At 61.6% G+C, this 11,576-nt stretch overlaps 1 protein-coding gene across 1 annotated transcript in view; it reads left to right on the top strand.

Moving 5' to 3' along the window:
* Positions 1–3,738, top strand: part of ARSB (arylsulfatase B) — a 149,826-nt gene extending 146,088 nt beyond the window's left edge. Inside the window, exons 7-8 of the mRNA XM_062212520.1 lie at positions 262–384; positions 1,769–3,738. Of these exons, the coding sequence (XP_062068504.1) occupies positions 262–384; positions 1,769–2,034 (389 nt within the window). The 3' untranslated portion in view covers positions 2,035–3,738. The remainder of the gene's footprint in view (positions 1–261; positions 385–1,768) is intronic.
* The last annotated feature ends 7,838 nt before the right edge of the window (positions 3,739–11,576 follow it).

An 11,576-nucleotide genomic window follows, 5' to 3' on the forward strand; every position in this document is an offset into this window, starting at 1 on the left:
TGCCCAGGGCGGCTGCGTGCTGTTGGCAGAACACGGATTTCCGGGATGAATGGGCGTCCTCATCTCTCTGGGGTTTGCTCAGGGCTTGTGACGGCCTGTGACTGACACTGATGTAACCGTAGCTCTGTTATCCTGGGGACGCGATTCCTCTCTGTGGCGGGACACTCGTCTGCACCCCGCGTTGAGTACAAGCCACTGCCTGGCAAGGGGGAAACACGTTGTCCAGGAACAGCGCCTGACGCTCTTCCAAACTCTCCACAGGCCCCGGGAACAGCGCGATTCCAGCGCAGGCCAAGCCTTCCCTGCCCGCGTCTCCAGCCTTTAACACGTCCATCCACGCCGCCATCAGACACGGGAGCTGGAAGCTCCTCACGGGCTACCCAGGTAGGAGGCTGAGCGTGGGACCGGGCGGTGTGCAGCCTGCCCGTCCGGGGCCATTTCCCTGGGAAGCGAGGCCTTACCCTCTTGTTCCACCCACTGCCTGCCCCCTTAGCTCCTCCCCCACCTGCTCAGCTCCAGATCTCTCGCGCTCCCTGCTGCCGTGTGTCACAGGAGACTGTGCACGCAAGGTGTCCTCCCACCTTAAGGCTCGCCCATTCCTGGCCACACAGCTTCCCTTGTCACGGCGGCCCAGACCAGGTGCACCCAGCCTCTGGCAGAACCGAAAGAGAAGGAGGGTGGTTTCCTTCACTGATCCTGACCATTGACAAATTAAAAATTGAGAACTGTAGCGGGGTTAGGGGCGCAGAACTGGGACTTCCCACATGGGGGGCTGTCGGTCACTCACATCCAGCTGTCACAGAGCGTCTCAGAGCTGCCAGCTCGGCCACTGGGGCCTTGCGTCCAGATGGTAGCTGTAAAAGGCCGTGCATCTCGGAGCACACGCTCGGCCACTGGGGCCTTGTATACAAATGGGATCCATAAAAGGCTGTGCATCTCAGAGCCGCACGCTCGGACATCGGGGCCTTGCATAAAGATGGTATCCGTAAAAGGCCGTGCCGGTGGTGTGACCGTTCAGGCTGTGAGGCGGTTACCCCTCGCTTGGCGGGGGTGGGAGGGGTTGACACCTGGGCAAGAGATCATTCCTGGGGACCGTACCGTGGATTGCAAGACATTTCAGCATGGCCCAGGCCCACCGAATTCAGGGGCACCCCTCCCCAGTGGTGATGCCAGCCGGAGGTCCCCATCTCACACACACATGCGCGCGTGCGCACACACACACACACACTCTCTTGATGTCTTGGTTGTGAAGCAGCAAGAATGGTCTCATCAAAGCACCAGACGGGGGCGGGCACTGTGGCGTAGTGGATAAAACTGCGGCCTGAGAAGTTGGAATCCCGTATGGGTACTGGTTCACATCCCAGCTGCTCCACTTCCTATCCAGCTCCCTGCTAATGGCCTGGGAAAGCAGCAGAAGATGGCCCAAGTGCTTGGGCCCCTGCACCCACGTGGGAGACTTAGATGGAGTTCCTGGCTCCTGGCTTCAGCCTGGCTGTTTGGAGGGCATTTGGGGATTGAACCAGTGGATAGATCTGTGTCTGCTTCTGCCTCTCCCTCTAGGTAACACTGCCTTTCAAATAAATCTATCTATCTATCTATCTATCTATCTATCTATCTATAAAGCACCACTAGACGTGGGCTTGTGAGAGGAGTCTGGAGGCAGCCTCAGGGGCCACGTGTTTTATGCGTCCGTGCCCAGCACCCAGGTCCCTCCTTGACCTCAGGCCCTGCCCTAGCACGCTGGTAAACAGTCTCATTTCTCTGCCAGGCTGTGGCTACTGGATCCCCCCACCATCGCTGCACGGCGCCACAGAGGTGCCCTCCCCGGACCCCCCCAACAAGACCCTCTGGCTCTTCAACATCGAGTGGGACCCCGAGGAGAGACATGACCTGTCCCAAGAGTACCCCCACATCGTGGCCAAGCTGCTGGAGCGCCTGGGCTTCTACCAGAAGCACTCGGTGCCCGTGTTCTTCCCTGCCGAGGACCCCCGCTGCGACCCCAAGGCTACCGGCGCCTGGGGGCCCTGGCTGTAGGGTCCCAGCCAGGCCCCAGCACCTTCCCTCATTGGCTGCCCCACCCTGCTTTCCTGCATGTCCGTCGCCGCCCCCACACATTGACAACGCTGATGGATCCGGAGCAGGTGTGCCCAGCCAGCGTCTGTGTCTGTGCCCCTCCTGTGGCCTCCTCCACCCCTCCCCCTGCTGGGCACAGCCTGGAGCTGTGTCCTGGGGGCCGAGCAGCTATCTCCTGCCCCCCAGCCAGATACTGGGTTGCCACCCACCATCACTGGTGTTACTGAGCGACTCCCATTCCTTGTGACCTCCGTGGAGGCCGTGCCTGTGAGCAGGAGGCCCATCGGTGTGAGGGGCAGCGGGGTCTCGGGCCTGCACCCTGGCCATGGTCTAACAGTAAACACGTGTGTCTTTGTCACGGGTTTTGTCTGTGACCTCTGCCCGTCCTGTCTGGACTTCCTGCCACCCAAGCCCCTCCCTGTGGCCCTTTTCCTGCCTTTGCCCTTGACCCCAGGCCTGTGCCCGGAAGGTGACTTTGCACGGCACTCTGGGTACCCCAGTGAGCGGCGCCCGTTAGAGTCCTAGCCAGGGCGAGAGGCCTAGCGAAGGATCCTCTGGAGCTGAGAAGGTGGAGGGGGCAGCTTGTGAGGGCGGCGGCCAGCGCCGGGGTGGGCAGAGGTGGGCACGTCCGCCTTGCTCTTCCTCTCGGCCCTGCTGCTGGCGTGCAGGCTCTGGCTTTGGGGGGGTGCACTGTTTGACCCCCACAGCTTTCTCTGTCCACCTAACACTGCCAACGTGGACCACTCAGACTAGCTCCCGAGAGCGTCGGAGCAGGCGAGATCTGCGCAGACGCTGCGCCCTGGTCTTTCATCCACTTCTGGTCCCCGGTGGCACGGGAGGGCCTGGTCCATGGAGAGCACTTGGCACGCTGCTTTTTAAACCAACGAGTGGAGACAGAGCTGCACAGTAAGAGGGCGCTGTCCAGTGCGCGGCAGTCGGCCTCCAGCTCTCGCTTTTCCATCCCGAGCCACCCATCGGGGACGGGAGCAATACGCACACATCCAGGCAGTGCCCAGACGAAGGCTGGGACACCCAGGGGCAGGGTGGCCAAGGCTGGGGAAGAGGGGACCGCCGATGACCTCCGTGGGGCACTGGAAACTAAAGCCACTGTGTAATCAGGACAGAACTCGCAGAACTGTACTTGAGGTCAGCAGCAGTTTTCTCGTGGCTACTAACCTGCATTACCTTAAAAGACGACTGTTAGGAGCACCGACACCTCGAGCTAACTGCTGCTGGCAGTCAGCTGCCCACGCGCCGTCAGCTGCGTCTCCACAGCCGATGGGAGACAGGCTGGGCCGCCCTGCCCGGCCCTGCAGGGAGCGGTGATGTCATGAGATTGCCGCGGGCCCCGCCCTGGTGCCGCACCTGCTGCGCACCCAGCAGCTGACTTGGTTCTAGTCCAGCAGCTAGATGCTCTGCGTCCAGGATGTAGAGTTTTAAAGCTAATTTTCAACACAACTATTACTTGAGTTTTTGTTTTATCCATAATATTCTATCTAGGTAGCTTTTCTTACTCTATATAGGGTGACAAGTTTCAAGTGTTGTCATTAGAAATATTGGTGTCATTTCTTTCTGAATCCTTGTACCTTTAAAGGTTGTAATTGTAAACCAGTTCTTTGTTACTACATATTTGCTCCAGATTTGAGGCACAAAATAAAATTAATCTTTCCAAAAAAAAAAAAAAATGTGTCAGCCATTGGTATGGAGGGCTTCCATTGTGGGTACAGAACTTTCTGGAGCCAGACAGTGGTGCTGTGTGCACAACATTGTGAATGCATTTTAAAATATTTTATCTATTTGAAAGGCAGAGTGACAGGGAAGGAGAAAGAGATCTTCCATCCAGTGGTTCACCCCTCAAATAGTCCCAATGGCTGGGGCTGAGCCAGGCCAACACCAGGAGGCTGGAACTCCATCCTGCTCTCCCACTTGGGCAGCTGGGCCCCAGGCACTTGGCCCATCGTCCACTGCTTTCCCAGGAGCATTGGCAGGGAGCTGGGTTGGAAGTAGAGCAGCCGGGACTCCAGCCAGTGCTCCTGTGGGATGCCGGTGCCACAGGCTTGGCCTAACCCGCTGTGCCACATGCTGGCCCCTGTGAACGCGCTCTCTGCCCCCAACCATGCATTTCACAGTTCTCAGAGTGGTCAGTTCCCAATTGGTGATTTTTTTTATTTTTATTTTTTGGACAGGCGGAGTGGATAGTGAGAGAGAGAGACAGAGAGAAAGGTCTTCCTTTTTGCCGTTGGTTCACCCTCCAATGGCCGCTGCGGCCGGCTCATCGCACTGATCCGAAGCCAGGAGCCAGGTGCTTCTCCTGGTCTCCCATGGGGTGCAGGGCCCAAGCACTTGGACCATCCTCCACTGCACTCCTGGGCCATAGCAGAGAGCTGGCCTGGAAGAGGGGCAACTGGGATAGAATCTGGCGCCCTAACCGGGACTAGAACCCGGTGTGCCGGCGCCGCAAGGCGGAGGATTAGCCTGTTAAGCCACGGCACCAGCCAGTTGGTCGTTTCTAACCCAAACTTCGGAAATGTCATCTTAATACATCTATTAAGTAAGCAAACACAGCAGGGCGGGTGTGGTGTGGCGGGTAAAGCTGCCGCCTACAGCACCAGCACCCTAAATGGATGTCCCTTCGCGTCCCGGCCGCTCCACTGCCGATCCAGCTCCTGATGAGGGGCTCAGAAAAGCAGTGGACGACGGGCCAAGCGCTTGGGCCTCTGCTACCCACATGGGAGACCTGGAGGAAGCTCCTGGCTCCTGGCTTCAGCTTGGCCCAGCCCTGGCTATCGCAACCATGTGGGGAGTGAAGCAGTGGATGGAAGATCTCTGTCTCCCACTCTCTCTAACTCTCATTTCAAATAAATAAATAATAATAATAAAAAAAACTTTGGAAAACAGCCAGCAAAAATCATAGAGCTGAAAAGGCCGTCGGTTGTCGCCCTACAGATGACACGGTGTAAAAGGAAGGGTGGGGTGGGAAGCGAGTAGCAGCAAGGGAGCGAGCAGGTTCTCTGTGTCACAAACAGTCCAGACCTTGGCCGCGTAGAATGCATGGTTTGCCGTTTAGCACACCGCGTGTGGCCCAGGGCCCGGCGTGGTCTGGCTGGCTTGCCTAGGGTCTTCGGAGAGAATGCAGTTGGGGCCTGGTAGACGTTTCCACTGCCTACATGGCTCCCAGCACCATCGGCCTGCGTAGACACTCCACAGGCTGCCCGGACGTCCTCATGAGAGCAACCGACCGCCCTGGAGCAGGGGAGGTTAGCGGGGCGCTGCTGGCCTGCTGTGATCGCGTCCCCAGGGCCCCCACTCTGAGAGGCAGCGACGGACTGGGGCCCCATCTCGCTCTGCAGCAGCACAAGGGGCGCGTCTGCCTCCTGGGGACCAGGCCGTGCAGTCGCCCACACGCACGCACCCAGAGCTGCTGCTGACCAGATGAGGCGATGGCTTGAGTGAGAGGCCCCTGAAGTCTCCTGCAGCCCTGGCATTCGGAACGGTGCCTGGCGAGCGGCGGGAGAGCTGGTGCTCCGTGAGCGCTGCCTGCCTGCCTGCCGGGCACGTGCTGGGCGCTGCCTCACGGAACGTCACAGTGCCCAGAGGTGTTCGCAGGATCCAGCCCGCCTCTCCGTGTCCTCCTGTCCCATCTTCCCAGTACCCGATGTGTCCACACATAGTTATTTACGTCAAGAAAATGAAAAGGAAGAGTTATGTATACATTTCCTAAAAAGCATATCAGGGAGATTACCCAAGTGTCTGTCCACAACAGATAAGGAGAATGTGGTCGGTATGACGTGGGTGCTCCTCGGTCATCGGGGGGTAGCACTGTGGCACAGCAGGCTCCAGCATCCCACATGGACACCAGTTCAAGGCCCGGCTGCTGCACTCCGATCCCGCTCTCTGCTATGGTCTGGGAAAGCAGAAGTCCTTGCGCCCCTGCACCCACGTGGGAGACGGAGACGGAGCTCCTAGCTACTGTTCTAACCGCAGAGCTAACGCTGATCACTGTAGCAGTTTTCAGAAACAGGCAATTAAGCAATCCACCAACTGCCACCAGTACCTTTCACGGCTGGTAAGCGCGGAGCGGAGGGGCCCCTCGTGGGGTTGGTGTGCAGGGCCCACTGTGCCCAGCTGAGCTCTCAGGAGGGACTGACATGATCTGCAAATGCAATGACGCCTCCCCAGGAAATCTCCATTTTAATCGCGTTAATGAAGCACAGATGCTCCAGGTACTCCAGGGAGCTCAGATTAACACAGCCCCGCCCGTGGCACACCCTCCCCCGTGGGCCCCCGGAGGGGCTGCTGTACCGTTCAGCCAGTGAGTCGGGGTCGCCTCTAGCCCCCTCAGACCCGGGCCTTGCAGAGCTGGGCACGACAGGTCCACACGCATCCGCCCTCCTCAGGGAAACAGGGAGGTGAGCTGGCCCGGCGTCTGGGGACGTGAAATGAGCCGAAGTGTGGATCTGTTTGCCCTTTGGGCAGGAGTCTGTGGGTGAAGAGGGGGCAATCAGGCCGGGCCCCACCATGGGGGTCAGCAGGGAACACAAGAGCATGCCTAGGGTGCTCGCTCACCGTGCAAAGGTGAGGGACAGGCGGGCAGCAGGTGCAGGCGCCAGGACAGGGCCAGAGCAACCACTCGGCCTTCAGCTCTGGTTTTCATCCCCAAGCCGGCATGAGCTCACTTCCCACAGGGCAGCCTGGGCTCACGGCTCCGGGGGTGACTGGGAGCGGCTGCCGTGTTGGGAAGTGTGGCTTGTTGGGGCTTCACGGTCGCCGTCTGGGTTTCCTGGGGGCCAGGGCCTGGGCTTGAACAGAAGTGATTTGATCGAATACTCACGGGTGATGGCAGCTAGCGTCCCCACATCCGGGACCCCAGGACCCTGCTGGGGTGGAGGCTGCAGGTTCTACCACGGGCGGCCACAGGCCTCTCCCCTGCCCAGACAGCGGCGGGGGACGCCAGCAGTCCCCACGCCTGCGTCACTCACATGGGTCTGCCCGGGCACAGCAGGGTGCACATGTGCCTGAGGTCCACCCTGACCACGTGTGGGCAGCTACAGAGGCGCTCTCCCTCTTAACTGACCAGTCCGATCTGTCCTTACTGGGGGCCGAGGTAAACTCTGACACACGTGCACGAGTGTGTGATCCAGTCAGGAGCTTCAGCCTGTGCCGTTAGGGCTGTAGTTAGGTTACGAGGCCTGACTTGCAGGAATGTTTATCACCACGGGGCAGGGACGTGGGTCTCACGGGCAGCCCTGGGAGTGCACACCGGGAAGGCAAACTGCCCTTGACCTCGAGCGAGGACGAGTTTCCAGGGTGGAGAGCCCAACGTGTTCCCCCCATGCAGAACCCCTGCAGGGGAAGCGTGGCCCCAGCTCGGGTCTGCAAGCGAGCAGGATGAGAAGTTAGCACACGTGTGCTGGGCCGGGCAGCGAGAACCACAGCGGGGCCGGCTGGGGGAGGAAGCCAGGACAGACAGCAGACGCACAGGTGCAGGTCTGATAGGTGGTGTGGCAAGTCCGGAGCAGAGAGCAGCAACACCGGCATTTCTGGGGTTATCGAGCTCCCGGGCTGCGGCTCAGGCCCTGTCCTCACCTCTGAACCTGTAAGCCAAGGTGCTCCGGACCGACACTCGTCACCAGCGTCCAGAACCCACGCCTGCTCCACCTGTGCTGGCAGCGCCCAGCCCTGAGGCGGCCACCCTCCTGGGCCTTAATCGGGCCCCAGCTCGCCACAACTCCAGTCTGAGCCGCAGCCCATCAGCTGTGCCACGTCTGGCTAACTCCAGGGGCAGGGCCAGGAGCTCACTGGGGGCGTCCTATTTGCTGGCGCCACTGACTCCCACGGCGGGTTCTGTTAGGTGACTGCTTTTCACCTGGAGCCCCACTCCAGCCCGTGCCCCCTGCAGCCCCTCGGCCTGCCCGCTGAGGGCAGAGTACAGTCTGGAGGAAGTCCTGCAGAGTCCGGGACCGGGGACAAAGCCAGAGCCGCAGAGCATCAGCAAAGCCTGGACGGTGCCCCACATCCCCAAGAGCAGGTGGCAGGAAGAGAAGCTCCCTGGGGCTTCAAAGACCAAGCTGAGGAGAGACGGCCCACCCGCACCTCCCACGCCCTCCCTAGGGGTTGGCAACCACCTGCAGCACACGCCGAGCCTGGGGAGGGCAGACGAGCGCCCCAGGTGCGTTCCCCACTTGCACTGAGGGCAGCACTCACTGGGAAACGGAGCTTCCGGGGGCTCTGCGGCTTGTCGGGCCAGCCTCCCCCCGCGTCCCGTCCTCACCTGTGGCTGCGTTCTGGAGCAGCTGGCTCCTCCTGGTGCCCAGGACTCCTCCCTTTGCTATGACGCCAATGGGACCGCGCCCACCTGTGCAGTCAGCCAGCGCCACAGACAGGTAGGACGGCTTAGAGCCCTGTGTTCCCGGCCTGTATCAGGGGCTGCTGGGCCCGTGGGTGTGGGTGTGTGTGTAGACTCTGCTGCCTTGGGAGGCGCGCTCCTGGAGGTGAGAGACAGGGACACTGCTTGGGTCTGACCTGTAAGATGGAGAGCTCTCTGCTGGTGCTCAGGAGCGGGGAACGCCACGCTCTGCTTCCACGCCGGCTCCGAGCCGGAGACGTGGCGCACACAACTCCCGTGGGTGACAGGGCAGTCCCGAGGACTCTGCTCCTGAGCCGGGGCTGCTGCGGCTTCTGCAGGTGCCACTCTCGGAGACCCCGGGGACTGCCCAGGGCTGAGCACGCCCGGGTCCAGTCCGGTGGGAAGCGGGCACGCAGGCTGCACGCACACAGCCGGAGCCCTCAGCCTCCCCTTGGATCCTCGGCACCACCTGTACTGTGAAACGTTTAGCTCTGGAGGACTGACCGCCTCACAGATGCGCGTGCTTCTGCTTGGTGTTTCTTGGGTGCCAGTCGATTGCCCTTTTCCGTGTGTCGTCAGTCCCTGTGGCTCTCAGATGGTCTGGTCAGCCCCGACACCCCCAGTGTCACTGGCCCTGTGCAGAGGGAGAAGCCATCACTGATGGGTGGGCTTCAGCCAGCTTCTCCCCGGGGCCGTGCTGCTCCCGGCCCAGACGGCGCATTCTGAGCGGTCGGCGGCGGTGCTTCCTGTGTGGGCTCCGAATCCTGTCGGGGACGTGGGCCATCGGGGACGTGGGCCGTCGGGGCGGGCAGGGACCAGATGCTCCTTTGCTTTCCTGATGGGACGGGATCACACAGGCTCGCAAAGCCCCCTGGGAAGGCAGATAGTTTGGTGTTCGTTCAAAGCGATGTTCTCTGATCCTTGGAATATTAATATTGGAACAGGGGCGAGGAGAGGGAGAAGCCAGAGCAGGAAGGCCACTGGCCGCTACCCACCGCCTGCTGTGACCCCGCTGGGCTGAGGGCGGACCCTGCAGGTCTTCTCAGGGCAGCCGGGGCCTGGGGCTGTGGCACAGCACTGCTTGTATGCCTGCAGCCTGTGTCAGAGCGCCGGCTCACGTCTCAGCTTCTCCACTTCCATGCGGCTCCCCAAGCTCTCCTGGACCCTGGCTACCCGTCCGGGGGCCTGGCCCAGCCCTGGCTGTTGGGGGGTTTGGGCAGTGACCCAGCCAGTGGAAGCAGGTGTTCTCTCCCTCCCCTCTCCCCCCACCCCTGCCCCGCTTCAAATAAATAGTAAATATTTTTTTAAATGCAGCCCACAACCACTCCGGCCTCCCCATGCGTGTCCCTGGGCCATCTTGCCCTCACCCCCAGACACCACGCTCCCTCAGAGGGGTGCTGGTGACAGGGCCTTGCTGCGTCAGTCCGTTCCCCACGTGACGGCCTGTCCCCCTGTCTGGGTGCCTCCAGGACCTGCGCAGGACGCCCCTGCTCTGTGTGCACACCTCCTCAGAACTGGAAATGCCACTTCAGCTTCGGCCTCCCGGGAACAAATACTGCCCCCCCCCCCCCCCCCCCGCCGCCGCCGCCGCCGCTGTCGCCTCCGGCGCTGCTCGCACCCCTCCCCGTCGGCCGCGCCCTGGTGCCCTGGGCCCAGACACCTGCTCGCCTCTCGTAGTCTTCTCTCCACATCCTTCCGGTCTTGACAGAAAGCTCCTGCGTGGACAGCACACTGATTTGTCATGTGTGCACCCATGCGTGGGGTCTGGCTCGTGTCCCGGAGCACCCGTGTCTCAGGGTGGAGCAGGGGTGCGCAGTCTTTGACCGCCTTCGGCTCTCGGGGTGACACTGTCGCCCTGGGTGTCCAGGCCTGCCTTCGCCCCGCACCCTGACGTCCGGCCCTGCACTGTGCGTGTGTGCCTGGCGCAGGGGCGGCTCCGGGAAGTTTGTGTCTGGGGCAGGTCTGGGAGGGCCCTGGCACCACGGCGAGGCCGGGGAGACCGTGTGGCTGTCCGGCCCCTCGTTTCCCTGGGACGCCCTCCAGGGTCGGCTGTGGCTCCGGGCACTGGTTCTGGTCTCCAGATTCCGACAGACTCAGGTTTTCCCCCTTCGCCTCCCATCCCTTCCCCAAGACTCCGCCTCCGTTCCTGCTTTGTGACAAATGAGTTCCGTGTGTGGCATTGCCAGCAGAAACCCGGCTTCAGCGCTTCTGCCCCGAGCAGCCGCCCAGCTGTTCGTCCGGAGTGACAGGCACGCTTCCCCGTGCACGGGTGGCAGTGGGTGCCCGTCGGGACCTGACCTGGTGTCGCCTTCGAGACCGTGGAGTTGGAACGTGTTTAAAGTAGGGGCTGGGGTTGCTGGAGAGAAGCCCGGTGGCCGAGGTGCAGACCCGGAAGCCGCGGCCCTGGTGTCAGAGTGAGCCCAGGGGACCCGCACACCTCCCTTGCTCGGCGCCTCCTGTGGGTGCCTGCCTGGCACAGGGGGGAGCAGGGAAGCCAGGCTCGCTCTTCCCTGGGGGGGCGCGGTGTGGTGGGACCTGGAACAGAACAGGTGCACCACATCCACATGGGAGAAGGCAGGCCCAGGAGGGCAGCACCTGCCTCCCCCGACACAGCCCTGCCAGGCTGGTGTGGGGCTCCGACCGGAAACCTAGTGTTTAAATTGTCTCGGGGCCGGCATCCTGCTACGTGGGTTAAGCCGCCACCTGCAGCACCGGCCTCCCCTATCCGTGCCAGTTCTAGTCCAGGCAGCCCCACTTCTCACCCAGCTCCTGCTGATGGCCGGGAAGGCAGGGGAAGATGGCCCAAGTCCCTGGGTCCCTACACCCACGCGGGAGACCAGGATGGAGTGCCTGGCTTCTGCCTGGCCACACCTGGCTGTTGTGGCCATCTAGGGAGTGAACCAATGGATGGAAGATTGTCCCTCCCCCTCTTCCCCCCTCCCTCTCCCCCCTCACTCCCTAGCTCTCTGCCCCCCCCCACTCTGCTTTTACAAATAAATAAATCTGCTAAAAATGTCTTTGAAGCCTCCACAGGAGTTCTGCCCCCTCCACCTCCTGGGGCTCTGGAGCTCAGCAGGAGGATTGCAGGGAGATCGTGTTTGGTTTCTGCTCTCGGCGGGGTGTAGGAATCCAGGCAGTGAAGCCCCTCCCCGCCTCT

This window comes from Lepus europaeus, chromosome 15 (assembly GCF_033115175.1).
Source record: "Lepus europaeus isolate LE1 chromosome 15, mLepTim1.pri, whole genome shotgun sequence".
NCBI classification, from domain to species: Eukaryota; Metazoa; Chordata; class Mammalia; order Lagomorpha; family Leporidae; genus Lepus; species Lepus europaeus.